At 37.6% G+C, this 21693-nt stretch overlaps 1 protein-coding gene across 1 annotated transcript in view; it reads left to right on the forward strand.

The window, feature by feature from the left end:
• Window positions 1-21693, forward strand: part of ADCY8 (adenylate cyclase 8) — a 120346-nt gene that overhangs the window by 86546 nt on the left and 12107 nt on the right. Inside the window, exons 8-13 of the mRNA XM_017746100.1 lie at window positions 2239-2339; window positions 9336-9537; window positions 11966-12055; window positions 13391-13563; window positions 16391-16472; window positions 20845-21003. Of these exons, the coding sequence (XP_017601589.1) occupies window positions 2239-2339; window positions 9336-9537; window positions 11966-12055; window positions 13391-13563; window positions 16391-16472; window positions 20845-21003 (807 nt within the window). The remainder of the gene's footprint in view (window positions 1-2238; window positions 2340-9335; window positions 9538-11965; window positions 12056-13390; window positions 13564-16390; window positions 16473-20844; window positions 21004-21693) is intronic.

Here is a 21693-nt window from a genome sequence, read left to right on the forward strand (position 1 = left end):
ACCAAAAATCTTCCTCCCCAGCGCACAAATATTTTCTTTAGGGGAACATGTGAAGCCTGTCGTATTCCTGGTCCTCCCCTTTCAGAGAGGCCTTGGGAAAGAGAGGTGAGGAATAAGCAGCACTACTCAACAGAAGAAACCTGGCCTTCCTTAGTTTCACCCAGCTGGCTGGGCAAGCACATGGATAAACTGTTCCCTCCCAGCAGGCAAATGGCCCAAACCCCATGGGAGCCTTCAGTGTGCCATGAGCAGGTCACACCAGCACAGGTGGGTCTGTGGGATGCTGCAATGAAGGTTTGCACTGCGGACAAGGTCATATCAAGATTCTTCCAACCACTCTACACAGCTCTGGTTGGCTACATGGGGAGCCATGCTTTTTGAAGGGCCTTGAGGTTTAGTCAGTCCTTCAATTACTTCTCCAAGTCATTAAGGGGTAGACTGCTACAGAACTGCTACATTTATCATTTATGTCAGTGCTGCCTAGGGATGTCAACAATTCCTCATCACAATATTGTTACTGATTAGAACACAGCATCCATCCTTTTGACATAATGCTAAACACAGCAGGCCTTTCTATGTTGGTGTTTCATTTATCTAGTTTGCCTTAATTTCCCTATGGAACAGCTGGGATTTCTTGTTATATTTTAAGGAACATACCTTTCTTTTTCCCTATTTGAAAAAAAGCCCTGGTCCATTATTTATGCAGACTGATGCAGTTCTGTTTCCTTGCACATGAAATCAGGGTCAGTGCCTCTGGGCTTCCAGCAGCAAAATGAAGTGGATTTGCCTGTGAGCACAATCAAAAATCATGCCAAAGTGATACTGTCAACAGCAGACACAAAGTATAATCACAGGAGAGGAGGAGTCAAAATGAGGGACACCAACAAATAAACCCTATCTCTTACTCATAACAAACAGGAGCAGGGAAGTGAGAAACCTTTTTTCCATCTGGGAGCTTGAGACTGTTTTGACCAGATGTTTATAGCTGAGATGATGTCCCAAACAAAGGTCCATGTAGGGAATATAGGCCAAGTCTAGATAGGATCTCTCTTCAAGACCAAATTAGCTATGAAATCCAGTTCATAGATGAGCTGTCTTAGTGTATGTTCTTGACATATTTCTTAATATTTTTTTTTCTGTTATAGTGCTTTCTAGGCATTTATAATTGCTGTTTGCCCTATTTCCAAATTTCTGGAGAGACATTCTGATATCTGATATTGCTTTGATTCTGTTATCCTTTTTCTCAGCCCCTTTAAAACTGCAAAGGTTTAAACAAAAAGAAGTTATTGTTTAGAGGAAGAAAAATGACTGGGGCAAGTCTCTGCAGGATTTCTTATAAGATAAAGAAAATTTGGTGGTATCCATATAGGATATAGAGAATTATAAAAAGTATTCCTATGGACTGATCTTCATCTACTGTAAACAGCTGCAGTTTAATTGAATTAACAATAATAAATATTAGCTGAGGACTTGGTTAATATTTCCACTTTAACTGATCCACCATGGTCTATTGATATATCTGTTACTCCTTTTCTTGGCAATTCCCACAAAGAGGGAACAGCTTTCTCAGTGGTTTGATATGCTGGAGAAAAATATTTTCTCAATACATCCTTATAATAATGCTCCTCAAATAGTCTTTTACATTTTGAGAATGCCCATATCACCAAGTTTCTGCACAGCCTCTGAATAAGTTAGGATACAGAGTTCCAGCATCCCAGCATCCCAAATAGTCACAGAATGTTCTATGTAATTTTTTTTAAAGAAAAATAGAAAAAATAACAGTGGCCTCAATTTAGCCATCATGGAGACACACCTGTGCCATCATGAATGCAGAGTCACAGATTACTCCAGTGCTTGTCTTCATGTAAGGAAACTCATGGTTCCTCTGGTTATTAGGTATTTTATTAAACAATTAAGTGTTTGGTATTCTACTCAGCAGCAGGAGCTCCTGGTATCTACCTCAGGATTTTCAAAACAAATAATTTTGAACCAAGCAGAACAACTTTGTATTATCTTGGTTAAAATATTTTCTTGGTTAAATTTTTTGGTTAAAATATTTTACCATGTTATTATTAATTTATTTGTTGTGTTTGAATTTAAAACAGAAATTCAGGTTTATTGATTTATTAATGCACTGTGCTAATTTTCTCCATGTCTCCTATGTGCGTCAGACTTAATGAAACTACTGCATGTGTTAAGAGCTAATTTACTTTTCTGTGTGTGTTTTTTTTATTCTAGTATTCTCAAATGCGGGATGAAGTATTCAAATCAAACTTGGTGTGTGCATTTATTGTTCTTGTATTTATCACCGCTATCCAAAGCTTGCTCCCTTCTTCCAGGTAAATACAGAAATATATCTCTATATATCTGAAGGCACTCTTGGGGACACAGTGGAATAACATTTCTAGGATCGATGAGCAATGAACCAATAAAATCTGCTTGTTCCCCAGAAGTGTTTGAAAATATTTGTTCACTTTTTTTTGCAATATTAACTACTTTTTTACCACATTATCTGCAGCTACATGTTTTCAAGTGAGACAGCAGCATGTACTGATGCTATGTTGTTATGTTTTCAAGTAGAACTACCACTGAGTTAAGTGGAAATTTTGTGTTACAAAAATTTGCCACAGTGTGTCCTGGCGAAACATGATCCAGAACAATAGCTGTGCCTCTTTGATTGGTAATCACCTTGGGTATCAGTGATTCTCTTGGTTTTGTTTCATAAATGCTTTGTAAGAGAATTTTACTGTTGGTTTTGTTGCTGACAATGTGATTTGCCCAGCTGGGAAAAGTGGTCTCAGGCCATTAATAAGCACAGAGGTGATCTGGTAGATCTGTTTTCACTTCTGCCCTTCTTTGGGGCTATTCCTATCAAGGTAATTACAGTGTGACATAGACGAGACCTCGGTGTCCACATTTCACAGCCTGAAACCTCTTATTTGTCATTTTTGTGTACAATTCAATAATGAGATCACAAGAGTGTGTGAAAGGACTGAGGTCAGTTTTCTACAACAGGACTGCCACTATTACAAGCCTCTGGTGCCGTTTGGTCTTTGACAGAGCAAGTGTTAAAACAGAAGTGCCCAGAGATGAACATATTTTTCAGGTAGTTTCTAACCCTCTGATGAGCCTTAACTTATGGCTGACTGCAGAGTAACTTTGAAAATACATTATTTCTACAAGAAATAAGACATTTGTTGTGTTATAGTAGTGCAGCAAGATTTCTTGGATCATCTCTGGATGATCATGGAAGACATGAGTTACCACATTGATGTCTAAGAGCACCAAACTGGTGCTTAGGTACAGGCAGGCAACTACATTCTGTCACAGTGATGTCTCATACGTTTTTTAATTCTCAGCTGAGAAATTTCCCAGAGTATTATGTGACCTTCTGTTGTTCCTTATGTGCTATATTGCCCCTAGTAAGCTTGCTTGCTTTCGAAAAGCTCTTTTCCCAATACATATTTAAAGTTCTTCACGTCTGGTAGATGTTTTTTTTTTGCTTGTGTGTTTGTTTGTTATTTTTTTCCTCAATATGTACAAGAAGATTTATGGATCTTATTAACAGAACCTGTTTTCCAAAAAGATTTCTGCTGCTATATCAATCACTGCCATACCAGAAAAAAAATAAAGAAAAAATAAAAACAACATTTTTTTTCTATCTGCACAGATTCATCTCTGTTAACTCTTGCGAGGGTGTCTAGTTCCATTGGAAAGAGGGGGAAGGAGTCACACTAACGCATTGCCTGCAGCTGTCTCACCTCCTAGTTTCTCATCTTGCTGGTAGCCTTGTGTTTTTCCCTGAGGACCTTTTTGTCACTGAATGTTGAAGAGGCTGAAAATACAAATAGGAAAATGAAGATTAGATAAATTCCAACAAGAAAAGATTGGCAGAGGTTTTTTTAAAAAATATGGCCTTGGCTTCAAGAATGCCCTGAAAGGTTAATTGCTGGAACCTGGGGAGATATTTAGGGAAAGGATTTTTACCACTATCCCTTTTGTGAGAGAAGTTTTGGAGACACATGGGTGTTTATGGCAGTTCTTATGTTCTGTCAGGAGCTGAAGATCACTGTCAAGGAGACAAATTTTGGTCTTGTTTTTTCAAGTTCTGATACTCTGCTTCAAAAAATGTGTTTCAGTTTTTAAAAAAGCATGCCTGTCAACAGATGAGCAACCCTAAAATAACAGGATAGGGATTTTGAGTGAGAAGGTTTCAATATGCTTAAACATATTGAATGAGAAAATAATCTGGAAGTTCAAATTTCCTAACTTCCAGTTCTGAAAGCAATTCAAGGCGTGAGCAATTGAACCAACTACCACAAATTTAGATAGGATTTGGATTCAGAGAATCTTTGAGATAACTGCATATTCATTTGTTATGCCTCTGGTAAATATCAGAGAAGTAAAATACTAGGGTGGAAAACCATGGAAATAATTTCCATGAAACCACTAACAAACTATAACTCAGTCCTCATGGTAACTTACTCGTTTCCTAAAAACACATATAAGAGGTTTTTGGTGAATGCTTCATATTTCTATTGAACAAGGATGAAATCTTTTTTTGCTTAAGTAGATGTGTGAATATTTTTTGAGCTGAGTCTTTTGGTGATTTCTGAAAATTTGGTGAAAATGCTATTTAAATTGTCATAGAACATATATTACTAAGGTTCTCTGGAGAGTTTCCCAGAGAGCTTACCTTAGTCTGCGTGTTAAAGAAGGAAATCATATTTCAAGCCTAATGTGTATGGAAGTTTCAAAATTTTATCTCGGTTTATATCTATCTCTCTAAGGATAAATATTTGATCCATTCATATTTTTTTTCCTGACAGGGCAGATGCACCTCTGACTTTAAAAATCTTTGCAATAATTTTCATTCTTTGAAATATGGAGTAGGGGAAATTACTCTAAGTGACATAAATTAATGCCATATTTTTACCATAATTATCCTCTATGAATCCATTGTATTACATTGCCACCCTTGCAGTGATTCATCGTCTCCATCTGAGAGACCTGGGAGTTTCATTAATTTCCTGCAATGAACTTTATATATGCTCACATGAATAGTAGGTCATACTAGAGTAGACTGCTGAACTATTCTTATTTCTGCCCATTTTTCACGGGGTTGTTCTTGTGAGGGAGAAAAGCAGATTTCAAATTGTTGTTAATTTAAACACCTGCATCTTCTGTTTTACATAAGTTTTCCTTTTGGCTCAAGTCAGTTGATTTGGGACTGTACGTGAGGAAGAGGGAAAGCAAAAGCTCTTTTTAAACTTCATGTGATCTTGGCAGTAAGGGAACCCCTAAAAAGAAAATAAATTGGTCTTGAATCTCTTCTTGAATGAAGGAATGATCCCAGCCAGGTGTCCTAGTTCTGAGAGGAGTTCATGGAGAGAAAATTATTACAGTTTTTTGTTGTTATCCCTCTAACCTTGTCTATGTATTTTACTGTACTTGATCCTATCAGCATACTCCCATCAAAATCTTAGCACAGATATTGAATTGTGCATCTGAGAGGTCATACTGTGCCAGCTTCAGTTTTGTTATGATCAAGCAGGCTTAGGCAAGAGACAAGAACATCAATCTTCAATTGAACAGCTACACTGGAAGAGTTTTTGTTGCCTATAAATTTATTGTGAACAAATACAAGGTCTCAGTTTCTCAGGCACCTAAGCAGGTTATGCTGCAATTTTGGATTTATATCCCAGACTTAGGTCTGTAGATGCTCCTTTATAGTACCTTAATAGCATGGATCTTACATGTAAAGTTTGGCAGTCCAAAATAAGAACTAATGTTTAGTGTCCTCAGGCATGACCTCTTGAGGCTTGATCCTAATCTTTCTGAAGGCTTTAATCTGGTTTTTTTCAGAGCTGGGTCAGGCTAGGTCAGCAGAACTGGTAGGCTACATCTGCATATATAGACTATCTATATATATCTGGGATATAGTTAGAAACTATCCGTTCCAAATCGGATCACAGCCACTTGGCTTTGCAATGCAAGAAGGCTGTTGCAGAATACTGCTGTACTGTGGGAAACAGAAGGAATTAATCTTACATGACTCTCTGTCAGTGTCCAGAACCCGGGATCAAAGTATAGCCACTGGAGAACGGGTCAATCTGAATCTCAAGGTGCCTTCTACCTGCATAAATCTAAGAGACTGCTATGCAGTGAGATGAATTGTATCCAAAACTACACAGGTGATGAGCCCTCCTCACTCCCTTGAGTAGTTCTCCATGGACATGTTGTGCAGCTTATTGACTGTCCTTCCCCCATTTTTCAGAGGGCTCCAGCACCTCTCCTATGAAGACAGGCTGAGAGATTTGGGGTTCTACAGCCCAGAGTAGATTTCTGAGAGACCTTATAGGACCTTCCAGCACCTACAAGAAAAGTGGAGAGGGGCTTTTTACAACGGCATGTAGTGATAGGACAAGGCAGAAGGTGTTCAAACTGAAAAAGAGTAGGTTGAGATTAGATATTCGGAAGAAATTCTTTACTGTGATAGTGGTGAGGAACTGAAACAAGTTTCCTAGAAAGGTTGTGGATGCCCTGTCCCTGGAAATGTTCAAGGCCAGGTTTAATGGGGCTTTGAGCAATCTGGTCTAGTAGAAAATGTCTTTGCCCGTGCCAGGGGTGTTGGAACTTGATGATCGTGAAGGTTTCTTTCAAGTCAAACCATTCTGTGATTCCTTTGTATTTTCATAGTCAGAAGCAACTCTCAAGACATCATTGAATTGTGTCTCTTCTTAGCATTGGGACTTCCAGCAAGTCCAGAGACTCTTCCCACAAAACTTTCACTCACACAGGATGAAATCTATTTCTCCTGCTCCAAATTTTGTTTCTTTATTATTCACTCTTCCCTTCATAATACAGTTTGTTTTTACTGGCTATGTTGTTCCTTCTTTCAAAAGCAAGCTTTACCTTCTGGGTAAGCTGCTGGAGAGCATGGGACTTTTTGGGGGAAGATCCAGTGTCTTCAACTCAGATACTAAACTCTGACAAACCTTGTTGGAGTGAAATGCTGACCCAAGTGAAGATAACTTTTCATACCAATGGTATATCATCAGAACAGTGTCAAAGCTATTGCTACACAGAAGCTCTCAATGAAAGTTAACTTGTAATTCTTCTTGTTTCAATTAATTTGGGAACAGAACTTCCATTTTCATATTTTTCACATTTCATTCTAATATGTTTTAAAATGTAGTTTAGTACTATGAAAAAAAATCTTTTTATGTATATATATATATATCTTACTTATAGCAGGTCAGACATGTTCCAAAAGTAAAACTCTCTATTAGTGATAAAATGGTTTCCCGCTTGCTATCTTTTTAACCCAACTTCTTTTCTGGACTCCTACATTGCAAATCTCATTTATTTTGAGGTTCTGAGAATAACAGCTGCATTACTGTAAATTATTCAGAGGTTGAAATTTTGTTTTAAAAATCTTATACCTTAATCATTTTTCTCTGTTAGCTTGATTAATTTTAGTAGGTGATAGAGAAGAAAGTTTGAAGCAAATTGCATGTTATTCTGTCCTGTTACATTAAAGGAGTCATTGTGTGTTTGGATGATCAAAAATGAATATTTTTCAAGCAAATACTGTCTTTAAAACACCACCAGATTTAATGTACATGAATCTCAATAGTAACGGCTGAATCAGGTCATAAAAAATCCAAACATTCGGGTGAAGACAATGTTCAAAATTAAGCAGAGTAAAGCATACAGGAGTACAGTTCTGCACCTAAATCTCTTTCATCTTGACACATGTGCCTCCCATGTTTTTATGTCTTTTTCCCCAACATGACCAACATTTCCCCACATATACTCTGTCTTAAGACTACTTAAAAAACCCCTAACTCTTCCTTTTGAATATAAGCAGTTTGGTTTATCCCATTTTCTCAAGGCAATTTCTACTAACATCAGTACTGTGAGTAAGATATACTCAGTTTTCACATAAAATACCCAGTGCATCTTTGGTATTTCCTTAATGCAAACACTTTGGACTCTATCCATTAGCTGTAAACATGGTCAGAGCTGAGAAATGACAGCTCCAACACAGACTTATTCTCAAGCTTGTCCTGCTATGTCCATGTATCCTCTTCTGCCATTGTATCAGTGTGGTTTCCTTTTCTCCTTGTCTGCATACCTATTACACTATGGTGAGACTTTATAGAGCTGGGTTACTAGAAATTTTAATTACCTAATTCAAATCTTCAAGTTTAGTTATTCTCCTTATAGTAAAAAGGCAAGGGAAAATGGAGTGAGGAGGGGAGAGGTTACAGAAGCAGTGGAGTTACTTTTATTTTGCATGGGTATGATCTTTGGGAAAGAGACAAAGAAAGTCAATGACTGGCACAAATGGGGACCCAAAAAACTTGACTTGTGAAGTAAAGTAGTATTTCACTCCTCAGTGAAATAAACCAATTTGCTGCATTTTCCAACCACGTAGGTTACTTGATTGACTTCAGGTCCCATGTTTAAGCAAGAAAAAGGAATAAATTTAAACAATATAATATTAAAATTAGGCTAAAAGAAATTATGGGTTTTAATGGTATGGTCAAAGAAATTGAACTACTTATTCTGTGTATGCACTTATCAATATTTGACTAAAGATCACATTTGCAAGAACAAAGTTTATGGGGTACACCAGACAAATTTTCATTTAAACATTTAGATTATGGAACACTTTTTCATATGTTTTATTTTAAAAGACTTCCATGAAAACAGTAGGTCAGTTCTTTTGCTTTTTTAGAAACAGATTATTAGCTGCAGTTGTCCCACTAATAACTAAAATGAGGGGTATCTTGCATTTCTGTAGTTATTTTATCCTGACTTACTCCAGGAAACAGGCTGCATTATTGTACTCACTTTAGAGTCTATAAGCCTCAGTATAATATGAGTTTGACACCTGTGAGATGATGCATACAAAACAATACTCTACTAAACACCTCCAAACCAGTCTGAGTGGGAACCAATTCATATACACATGGCATCAGGATCCTACAGGTTCAACAGGATTGCTCTAAAAACACCTTAAGGGATGACTGAGTCACAAAAGAAGAGACACTCCTGCCATTTGGACTCTACATAGACAAATAGAGGCACTGGAAATTATTTATTTCCCTGGCTTTTTTCAGTTTCCCAGCAAGGAACCAGGGGAAGCAACGACAGACCTATGGGACAGGGGCAAAACTTTGCTCTTTCTGGGCTTTTATCTAAGACTGACTGTCTCAGATTTATGACAACCGAATTTCCTAGCCTTACCTGTTTACACATTTATTTTTGTTAGCTGTGGCATTGTACTGAGATTTAATGCTGGATTCTCTCTTTTTTTTCCCCAGAGTGATACCAATGGTCATTCAGTTTTCTATCCTGATTATGCTGCACTCCGCTCTTGTGCTGATCACTACGGCAGAGGATTACAAATGTTTACCCTTAATGCTCCGGAAAACTTGCTGCTGGATTAATGAGACCTACCTGGCAAGGAATGTCATTATATTTGCATCCATTCTCATTAATTTTCTTGGAGCCATCATCAATATTGTAAGCTTATAGGGAACCAAGGAACATTACACAGGAAAAGATGATTTATGAGTTATTAAGCTTGCTACAGGACTTGCTAACTGTGTCTATAAGCCAGCTGTGATTTAGATAACATAAAAAAGGCAAAGCATCACAGCTTCAGGAAATTCAATCCATTGCTTAATCTATGTATTTCTAAATATCTAATTATTTCTCCCTTATGAGTATCATCTATTTTTAAGACCTTTTTTTTACTTTCTGCTCGACATATCCACCCTTTGAGGACCATTTGTAATTTTCTGACTTGCTGAAATACTTTCTTAAAGACTGTCAATCCTAAAAATGCTTATGGATATTAAATTCTTCCTCTCAAATTCTCAGATCATCTTACAGTTATATTATTATTTAGATTACGAAGAAAAATTTAAAAATTACTAAAATAATAATTTTTAAAACTCCAGGAGAACCCTGATTATCCTGATGTATTCAGCAACACGAGAGAGCTTTGCATAATTTAGGCAGATTATAATGTCAGACAACCTGACAGGGGCTGAAGCCTGAGCCAAGAATGTGGTAAATGTCTCACTGATAGATCAAAAGTATCACTGATAGGAGAGTAAGTAAGTCAGAGAAAGAAAAATGCAGCCACTCATTTCTATCATTACAGAAAAATATACAGTAAATGTCTGGAGTTCCATTGGGCTGAAAACTTCCTGAAGAAAAGGACAGTGGTGCATTACAATATAAAACACTAAGCAGTGTTTTAGAATTTAGAGGTTTTAAAATCATGTCTAACAAATACCTTTCAGGAAAGATTTTGGTAGAATTAGTCTTGATCTTGAAACAAGCTATCCATGCCCAATTTGTTATCTCCTCTGACTTCTTCTGCATTGTTTTGTTAAGATTGTGTCTTCTGCAATCTTCTGGGTTGGCTAATCCAAAAACAATCAAAAGAAAATTATTACTTTTTACTGTCACACCAGTGGTTTTCAATAAAGCAGTAAACCGTTATATGTATTGTCATATATTTAGATGGACAATGACTTGAGTCACTGAGCCCTGGCCTCTATAGGAAATCACAACATTCATATAATCTCGTTATTTTGTATGTCAAAGTTCTCCCATAAAAATAGTTTGTTCCGGAGGGACCTGCATGCATTTAAGAACAGCTAATGTATCTCAGCCTTGCAGCTTTATGTGTCCACTGAGTTCAAATGCAGCCAGTTTGAGGGGTCTAAGACTCAGATGCTTTCTAAGAAAAGCCATAAAGCTTTGGTTTCACCAGCAGGACAAGTGAGTCTTATGAGTCTTAAGTGCATTCTTATTTTTATAAATTTAAGTTTCTGATCCTGAAAGTCTTTTAAAAAAACACTGTACTTTTTCTTGTGAGATTCTGCCCTGCAGAGAGGTGCTGTACACCTCATAAACTTTCAGAAGGTACCATTAATTGTCTGGTGTCACAGAAGATTGCACAGCCAGCCAGGTAATACAACTGCACTGCAGAGATGGCTGAATTGCTGAAAGAACAAGCAAAAAAGTCCCAAGTTCAAAATTAATTAGAATTTAATGATAATAAATTGGGCTTCATTAAACAAATTCTCTAACTCTGTTGGAAAAAAAGACCTGTAACTAGCTTGTACACATCAGGTTGATGAAATGACCTATTATAAAAAATCAGAGTAAATTAATATATATAACAGGAGACTCAATCTACTTGAAGTGTCAAAATATGAAACAATTAATGATTCTTTTCCTGCATTCTAAGACCATAATATATTGCAACTTGACACTGCTTTTTTCTTTATATCTAATACTCTTGGTTGGAAATACCATTAAAATGAATGCAGGTCATAACAGCAAAAGGCAATATTACATTATCAGAACTACTGTTTCACGAATGAATTTTCATTCCCTTCCATTCTAAGCACCACAGTTGCTGTTCTGGGACCACATTATGTTTTGGTACAACCAGTTCTGTGTGATGTCATGGAAATTAAGGATAGATGTCCCATACCCAGAAGGATAACACTATCCATAGCAGATGAAAACAGCTTGCAGAAAGGGCACATATGCAATCTGATTTTATGCTCCCAATTAAATAATTTTCTCTATATTTTTTAGCAAAATCTAAGCATTTCGAGAGGTAATTCTTAAGAGTCCAACATCAGTCCTCTGGAAATCCCGGAGGAGCTCATCTTTCCGCTCTGACAAGAGAGCATAGGGAGGCTGTTAAGATGCTGAATGTCTGCAGCACAAATAGCTCCCCTTTTTTGATTCAATCTCCACAGTATGTCTTCTTACTGTCCATTTATTCAGTCCTTGGTGCCAGCTGGGGAGCTGGCAAGGAGAGCAGCAGGTCAGCCAGTCCCACCCCTGAACCCAGCCAAGCAGACAAGCAATTAGTCACCAGTGCACAATATAGCCCTGATTTTGTTTTATTTCTTCACAGCTATGGTGTGATTTTGACAAACCAATAGCCCTGAAGAACCAGACCTTCAATTCCTCTGCTTCTTTTACGGACATCTGTTCCTGTCCTGAGGTATTTCTGAGGGTACTTTTGAATCTGAAGTGTGGATCCACAAAGGTTATATGGAAACCACTACCGTGGAGTCAGAGGCTCAACACTGTGAAGAAGGGAACATTTCCATCTAACCACGGGCTGATAGAAAAAGCAGAGGCTGGTTACAGAAGGAATTAACCTTACGATCTAATGGGGCATTGCAATCTAGATTGAACTTTTGAACTTTGTATAGAGTCTTTATGCTGAAAACACATCCAGCAATGATTCAATGAACCTAGTGCAATAAAACATATTACCTAATTTGTATGAATCTAATGGAGAGCAAAATTTCTCACATGGCAAAACCAGCAGTTAGATTGCTGTGGTTATTTTACGTTTGCTTTTGGAGAAAAAAAAAGATAGAAATCCTCTCTAAGATGAGCAAGCAGGCAACAAAATCAGTGTGTTGGTCATGTGTAGATAAGAGAAGTATGTTGCTTAGAAAGTCATATGGCAGTGTCATGATACTGCCAGCAGTATGCTCTAAACAGCAGGGATGCAGACTTTCCTACAGAGAAGCTATACTAAAGAAAAACTGTACTCAGAAAAATGAATACGATCATTCCTAAAGCTGTGTGATCAGAGTTAATTTAAACTACATTTGGACTGTGGGTGTTGATGTTGCTATTTTAAATCTGAAGAGCTCATGACCGTGATTGTCTCTCTCTATCCAGTATCAGCAGCATGGATTGCATTTGGCAGATGACTAATCATTGAGAAAAATGAGACAATGAAGAGATTAGAAAATGAGATACGAATAAAACTTCCAGGCATCACATTTAAAGAGAGTAATGTAACCAAGCTAGACCAGCAATATTAAAAATTAAAAAAAAAGAAAAAAAAAAAAATGCCCAAACCTGTGGCTTTATCCTCTCTTCAATAGCATGGGAAAAATTAAAGCAGAAAAATTATTCTTCCATCCTGATTAATGTGAGTCTTGTGGAAATTCAGAATCCAAAGGAATAGAAATTGTTTTCTCCCAGTTAACTTTTTATTAGCAAACTACGTCATGCAGCATCTCTTCCTTTCCTCCTTTAATTACAGAGGATGCCATTTCCCTCATAATGCAAGGAAAATGCCATAAAGACACAGAAAAGGATTTCTGTTGATGTGGAGGTGCCATGAAAAATAGAGAATTTGTAATTTCACATTCTATTTTAGCAAAATGCTTATTTTCAAAGTGCCCTGGACCCTAAGAGGACTTAGCTGAGCACTGAAATCCAAAGCAATCTTTCTATACTTCTGGTCACTTGATTATTTACATAGATGCTTATCTCTGATCCCCAAAATTAACCAGTGCTGTTTTCTGTTCAGTATTTTGTCTTCACTGGTGTGCTGGCAATGGTGACTTGTGCAGTTTTTCTTCGTCTCAACTCTGTCCTGAAGCTGGCAGTACTTCTCATCATGATTGCAATCTACTCTCTGCTGACTGAGACCATTTATGCTTCCCTTTTTCTGCAATATGACAACTTTAACCACAATGGAGAGTAAGTGTTCACAGCCCCCTTCAGAAAATGCTTTTTCTTAAGGTGATGGTTCAAGTCTTGCCAGAGGATAAGTGTATTGGATAGCACCACAGTTAAATATGGAGTGATATTTGCTACAGGCAATGACTAATTAAAAGTTATTTATAATGTGTTTCTTTCTCAAGCCTTTTTATTAAAGTGTTCATTTTGTGAGGACGTTTAAATATTGGGCAGGGTTTGTTTTTTATGTCTCCTATAGTCTATCAATGTTGACTAAAAATATGCATTGCAATGCACATACCTTGAATGTTTCTATTCTTGAAAGCTTCAGAGATATCCATCGAAAAATTCCCCCCAATTTAAGAAAACAGGAGTAAACAATTGACTTTTTAGAATAAAATCCAAATAAATAATGTGAAGTTGTGAAATATATAAGAAACACGGGAGTGATCCTGTTTTATAGGAGAGTGTTTGAAGGACGCACTCCTCCTCCTGCATCTCCCAGGCTTCCTTCCCAGCAAGAGGAACTGAAGAGAAGGACAGAAGAGCCACACTAATTTGCAGAGTCAGAGATGCTATGAGTGTTGCAAAAACTGAATCTAGAGGAGCAGTAAATTAGCTCATTCAGGAAAACACCTCTTCAGTCTTTAAATCTTGACCAATGTGGCATTGCAGTTGCTTGTGCTTGTAAGTGCATGCCAGATGAAGATGTTCAGAGTCAGAGAAAAGCATGGATTTGAAGTACAATTAATTCTCACAACAGCCACTCCTTACACATAGCGAGGCTCTGCATGCATATCTTTCCTTACTCACTCCCTACAGTAGCAAGGTACCAGAGATTTGGGGTGTAATTCCTTTTTCTAATACTAGTTACCATCCTACAGACATATCATATATTCAGAACAGACCCCAAGAAATCTGACAAATGGCAGTAAGCAATACTTTGGCTAAGTAACTAGAAGTAGAAATCATGATAATTGTCACTAACCAGGCATAGCAAAGATTCTCTTTTGTGTGACAATTTTGAAGAATCCAGAGTAGCCTCTATTCCCCATGTCAGTGAAACTCTTTTGTGACTGTTATCACAGAAAAGCAAGAAAGAGACAGGAATAATCTCTGGAGTAGCCAATAGCCCAGGACATAGGGAAATCAGCTGAGATGCTCCTCTCTCACGACAAGGGTATGAACTTGAGCTCTGATATTAAGGAGAATAAAGTTCAAGACTGTGTACCCTGAATTTTTTTTTGGTTTCTCGCTATATAAACCAGCTGAATAAAAGGGTTTGCAACTCCCTACAAAACTCATCCAGCTATGGTGGCTATACCTACAACACCACAATATGCAATAACAGATGAGTTCATAACTAAGACCTTTAAGGCTCTTGCCTTTAGCCAGTGTACAAGGGGTCCTTTTGGAATGCATTCTTTTGAAGGTTGTATTTCAGGCAACTTCAAAATAGGAAACATTTTAATTCCAGCATATTTGCAGATGACAAGGATGCTTCCTGCTTCCTCTTGCTCTGTATTGATGACTCAGCCCATAGCAGCATATTTCCAGCACAGTAAATTCATCAGGACCACAAAGTCAGTTCAGTTATCTCTCTCACAAAAAAGTTTCCTTTTGGTTTAGTCTCCAGCAAGTTCTGCCCTTTCTTTCTCCAATTTCTCTGTCATGGGAGTCCTTCTCTGACAAATATCATCCAATACTTCTTTAAAAAATACTACAGAAAACAGATCGAGTGTCTGGACTTTGCTTTGTTCTTAGATCTCAAGGTAGACTAAAGATTGTCCCAAAATCTCTTCCAACTTCTGGTCTTCATTTACTCATTTATTATTTTTTTTTCAAATTTTCAAGGTTTTATCATCACATAACAACTTCCTTTTCTCATCTCCCTTAAACAAAATAATTGACAAGTATACCTGTTCAATTCATCTCCAAATTTAATTTTTTCTCTCTTTTGTTTTACTATAAGTTTGGCTCTATCAGTTCCCCAATTTCTTTTGTCTTCTCCCTGGGAAATATGTTTTTTAAAAAAACCCTGGCATACAAAGATACTTTCATCAGTTTTTATTCATCTTTTCACATAACTGTAATTTCTTCATATTTGAAACCCCCTGTTACTGCTTTGAACCCCTTTCACCTTATTTTGTCACATTTTCTTCATGCTCCATACAGAGCACCTCAGTGATTTCATACAGCCAGTACCTGCTTGGCTCATCTTTGCTTCCTGTGTTCTGCAAGGGTTTCCTTTACCTCCCTTGTCACAGGCCTCTCTGATCTCCACTTTGTAGCTCAGTAAAGCCAGTCCTAGCTACTGTTTGCCATTTTTTTGATCCTCTTTTAATCCACACTTCGTTCCTGTCATCTCCAAACCCTTCTCACAATATGGGAATGTTTAATTTCAGCTCCTGCCTTGGAGTTCATCCTTTATCTCTAGCCTTATTCACTGGGCTTTTACTTTCACAGCCTGGAAGTTTCCCTTTGTCAGCTCTCCCTCAACCTTTCCCCCTCAAGATGCCACCTCCTGCACTCCACAGGGGCTGTTTACCAAGCTCCCAGGAAGAGACTGACTGACACACAGCTTGCATATCACGCTTGAAAGTGAAAGCTCATCACCTCCTGTGTACCTCCTGTAGGCTACAATTTAGTTACTTAAGAGGTGTCACCAAACAGGGAGCTCTCCAATTACACTCCTGTTCTCTTAACTAATTACTGCTAAATTACGTTTTCAAATACAGGGGATATTTTAAAGCACAACAAAAACTACCACTTATGAAATGAAATTTCTGAACAATTACAACATTGACAAATCAATAACTGTATTTTACTTTGGATTTTTTTTTTCCAGCACAGACTTCCTGGGCACAAAAGAGGCATCTTTACTACTCATGGCAATGTTCCTTTTAGCTGTGTTTTATCATGGTCAACAGGTAAACATTTTCTTCAACCTTTCCCTTTGTCCTTGCAATTAGAAGATGTGACAACAATTACTTTTAAAATACCAACTCCCTTTTTACCCTCTTGAGCATATGACCTTTCACAATTTAATAAACCATATGCAGAACCTGATTAAAGAAAGCCCACATCTGACACTGCCTAGCACTCTTAAAGAACATGTGCAACATTCTATTCAGCAATACTCAAATTATATTGCATTTTTGAATTGAAGGAACAAACCAGATGCCATTATTTTAGACACATGTGCAGTTCTGAAGGGACCTGACAGCTCCAGTGTACTTGAGTAGTCAAACCCAAAATAAAGAAAGGGAATAAATACCAGTAAAAAATGAAACTACAGAGAAATAGCTTATTATGTTTATAGAGAAAAAACAACAGGCTCAAAGAAATGAGGAAAATTTGGGTTAACCACCAGTACTAACTCATCTGTGTCATAGACCACTTACAAGAATCCTTTCACATGGACCTGGATCTTAACCAGGATTTAGTGGCCTCAGACCTTTAGGACTGATATCCTCAATGAGGAATTGAGCAACTGGGTGTCTCAGGAATACATACACAATGCACAGGGAGAGAGAACTGTGAAAATTTTAGATTTAAAATAACAAATGCATTGAATAAAAACCATCAAAAGCAGGGTGTTTTCTCCACAGCATTTCTGGTTCTCAAGCTCTGGGTGGCAAACATGCTGATTTCTGACCACAGAAAGCAAGGGGGCTGCTCTATTAAAGCAAGTACCAAGCACAGTTGCCTTTAGACTTTGTTGACTTGCCTAAAGGTTTTACCCTCAAGACCATTAGGCTGAGGAATACCAGCATTTCTCAATCCTCCCACAGTGAGGCAGTAAGAGAGGAAGGAATGATGCTGTGATGAGTAGGACAGTGTTATACGCTCTAACTTTCTAAGCTTTCCCAGAAGTTACAGCCTCCATTCCTTCCACAGGAGAGCAAAAAGAAGCCAACACCTAAATATTCTATTAATTTTCCTGCTGTTTATCTTCTTTTTGAGGGAATGAGGTATGAGTGAGTAGAGGAAGCAAGGGATGAAATGCATTTTGCACAATGTGCAGGTTCAAATTTGATGGAAAGCAATGCACTGCGACATATCTTTATCAAAATATACTTTAGGAAAAATATGGAACAAATAAGAACTGAACAACCCAAATTTGTGATAAGCCTTACAGTATTCCCAATGATTATTAACATATGTCAAGATAAAAATCTTAGGCTTGGGAATCAGCCAAGGTACTAAGAAAAACAACACCGGAGGAGTTTAGGGAGAGCAAGAACTAGGCAGAAGCCAGGCAATGCTCTTCAGGATCCCAATCCTGAGTGTAAATGTCTGTCTTCTACAAAAGCCTGATCTGGGCTGTTTAAGAGTATTTTCCAGCCCAGCAGCCTGTAAGCTGAGCACAAGTTGTTTTCCACTTTATTAACCTTTCTTGTTCCATAAAACAGGGTGGCTGCACTAAAACAGCCTTTGGAAATGGTCCCTGAGATGTGCTAACTCCTGCCTGTTCTCCCAAATGACCCATAATCTCTGTCAATTTAACAGCATCCAACAGTGGTGTTCAGGACCATTTCATTGTATTGCTTAATTTCTTATTATAAAGTTAACCTAAAGATCTCTATATGGTTGCCAACTTAATATATATATGAAAGTTTCATTCAGAGCACATTAAAAAAAAAAACTCTTCAACAGTAAGAATTGAAGAGTACATTCAGTCCAATACAGCTGTCCTGCAGCACATCTTCCCATCTCACAACCTGCAAAAGTATTCTGAAGTGGAATAGTTTAAAACTTGCCTCATTCTAGGTGGATTGAGTGAAAGATATTCTTTTTGTAAGATTAAATGTATGGACCTTCAATTTCTGAATAATTAACTATTGTTCTTTATGCATTGTGATTTAAAGTTAATCCCAGATTTTGCACCCAGAATTTAAAATTAAATTTGAGAAAAAGGTGTGTGACACCATCTTATTAGATTTAATTTAATTGCATGTGGCAATTGTCTGCAGAGTGGTTGGGTTCTGCAGCATGTAGAGGACATAATGTTCGCTCTCTGTGTAATACATCTCTCTTTTCTTCACTAGCTATTGTAATTCTAGGCGTTTCCTAAAGCTACATATCAGGGCAGGAGAATATGGACATTTTGGGATTTATGTCCAGGAATATTTCTTTAGACAATCAAACAACAAACCTAAAACTCAACCCTATAATTTTTTTAGTTTTAGCAAATAAAAGAACTTAGCAAAGCATCTTCTTAATATGTTCTATTTTCAAACCTCATATGTAGCACTCCTTTATTTCTGAGGTGACAGTGTGATCTTGGTAGTCCACTGATGATGAAAGAAAAGTATTTCATGCTAAAATGTGATCATAAATAACCAGAATGATGTTATCTAAAATGTAAAGATTAGCTGCTGCTATTCTGAGCAAGGCTTAGAGATGTGACATTTCCCTGTAGAGCAGCATAAAAAATCAGCTTTGAAAAACTGTACCACCATTTTTTTGCAAAGCTCTTATTGTAGTAGTATTAAATGTCTTGAAGCATCAAAGAACTCAAAATCCAGCAGCAGCTCCTATTTGAAGTTAATCTTTAAAATACCTTTAGAAGTCCTTGCAAATTTATAGTTAATGTTTTCTTCTCAGTTAGTTGATAGCGATAAAAGTCAATTATCTGGTATGGGCTCTGTCTTCCAGCACAAAAGGAAGGTCAAAGGAAGCTGAAAAATGGTGAAAAAGTTGTTTAAAATACTTTTTCCTGGCAGGTTTTTTGTTGCCATTAATTCAGGGAATTAATGGTCACAGACAGAAGATGAACATATTAGTAGAAAAGAGATTGTTTACAAAGATGTGAACAGAGGGCAAGTAAAGCACTGCCATGTTGCATACAGACTTTGGAAGTTTATACCAAACCATGGTCACTTTCAGCTTTTAGGAAGGAAAGCTCCCTAGAGTCAACATAAAAGGTCTCTTGCAAAGTGCTTTGCTTTTTTTTCTCCTGAGGAGTCTGCCATTCATGACTGCTGCTTACTAAAACTGTGACCAAGATGAGTCACTAAACAATGCCTGAACCCCCTCAGTCATTCCCACCCACTGCAGGCTGCCCCTTTATTTCAGTTTGGTATATGAATTATATTTCAAAAATTCCTTAATCCCAGCACCTTTTGGTAAACCATTTGATATCTCTCAAAATTGTAAAATTTATCTGTTTTCTGATATAATACATTTCTCTGCTGGGTGTTATTATCTCTGGTTGGAGCACCTCAGACCTCACAAATATATTTTCTCTTTCAGTTTACTGACTATATATATATTTCCATCATTTTCAATAATGCTGTAGCTTAATAAGTCACCCCTTGAGCAAGCTACAGTATCAGCTGCCTCAAAATCTGCTTAAAACACTGCTTCAGTGTAATGCACACAATCTCTGGCAGTGTTGGGCCTGTCCATGTGCTGACACACATGTGCCTCTCAGGCAAGCCGCACGATGCTTCAACATGTTCCCTGCTTCAGCTAGCAGACAGTTGCCATTCATGTTTAAATGCATATGAATTTATATATATAAACAATGCATATATATGTATGCATGTATAAGCTCAGCTGTGCACAGCTTTTGTTCTGCACACACACTGCACTGGAAATCACTTAACTTCAGTTTTTAGCTGAGGGTAGCAGGCACTGAGATTTTGCATGTGCTAAACTGCAATTGTAGACTCTGATGCCAAAATCAGGGACAGAGTATTCTAGGGGATGACAAATAGCATGTTTTCCACTATTTTTTAGAAGACTAAATTTGCAAATAACTGCATGCTCCAACAGTATATCATTTTGGTGCCACAGATTTGGAAGTCCTCTTTGGGAGTACATTGGGCTGTTATATAGAGTTTGCTCAAAGATGTTCATACTCGAGAAGGACGTCCCTGCCAAGAGTTTGGAGTTACTCTTGTGCTATTTTCTCATTTAATTTGAAAACACTTATGAAAAGGGGAACACATTTATTTCATATCAATACCTGCCAATACCTTATCTCTTGTCTGACTCCATTACCTGACTAATAACGAGGTGTTTAAAGGGAAAATAATTTGGTGACAGTTTATATCCAACGACCATAGCAGCAATATGAAAAATATTATTTTGCCCAAGATTAGTCTGAAAATGTCACTGTACATAAGGCAAAGAAATAATCTCTTTTCTGGCAAAAAAATCAAATTGTTTCAGAGATCTTCAGCAGCACTGAAGGTGGTTACGTGGCAGGAGCAGTCTGCCAGGATAGCAATACAATCTCTACTCATCTTGTCAGGTTTTATTTTTGCCTCTTTTTCCTTTCTGAAACTACAGCTTGAATACACAGCAAGGCTGGATTTTCTGTGGCGTGTTCAAGCAAAAGAAGAAATCAATGAAATGAAGGAGCTAAGGGAGCACAATGAGAACATGCTAAGGAATATTTTACCCAGTCATGTTGCCCGTCACTTCCTGGAAAAGGATCGGGATAATGAAGTACGTGTCAGTTTTCTGATATTTTTGTCTAATTAGTAAAAGAAAAGTAGATCTGGCAGGAAATTGTTGAAGCTTGGTTCTTGATAGGATTCATTGCACAAATACTGCCAATGTATCTGGTATCTGATCAACACTGAAAAACAATCATGTTTTAAAGTAAAGGTTCTAGGACCACATCTGGAGTGATGTTTCCATGTTCAGACTCACCAGTAGGAGACACACATAGAGCAAGTCTAGCAGAAAGTCACCAAAATGACTGGGAGATAGGGGTACATAGTGTGTGAGGAAAGGCTGAGAGACGTGGGATCATACAACTTTAAGAAGAAAAGGCTGAAATATTTCATTGTTATCTTCAAGTACCTAATGAGTATTTACAAAGAAGACATTATTAGGGGTCTGGAGGATCTCTCTCTTGAGGAGAGACTTGGGAAGAAAAGACTGAGAAGGGATCACATTAATGCATTTAAATATCTCCAAGGCAGGTACCAATAGGATGGTTCCAGGCTCTTTTCAGGGGTGCCCAGGAACAGGACAAGGATCAATGGCCATAAATTAAAACACAAAATGTTCCACCTCAACATGAGGAAGAACTTCTTTACATTGAGGGTGGCAGAGTCCTGGAACAGGCTGCTCACAGAGGTCATGGAGTCTTCCTCTCTGGAGACATTCAAACCCCACCTGGAGGCATTC

Source organism: Corvus brachyrhynchos, unplaced genomic scaffold (assembly GCF_000691975.1).
Source record: "Corvus brachyrhynchos isolate BGI_N302 unplaced genomic scaffold, ASM69197v1 scaffold28, whole genome shotgun sequence".
Lineage (NCBI taxonomy): Eukaryota > Metazoa > Chordata > Aves > Passeriformes > Corvidae > Corvus > Corvus brachyrhynchos.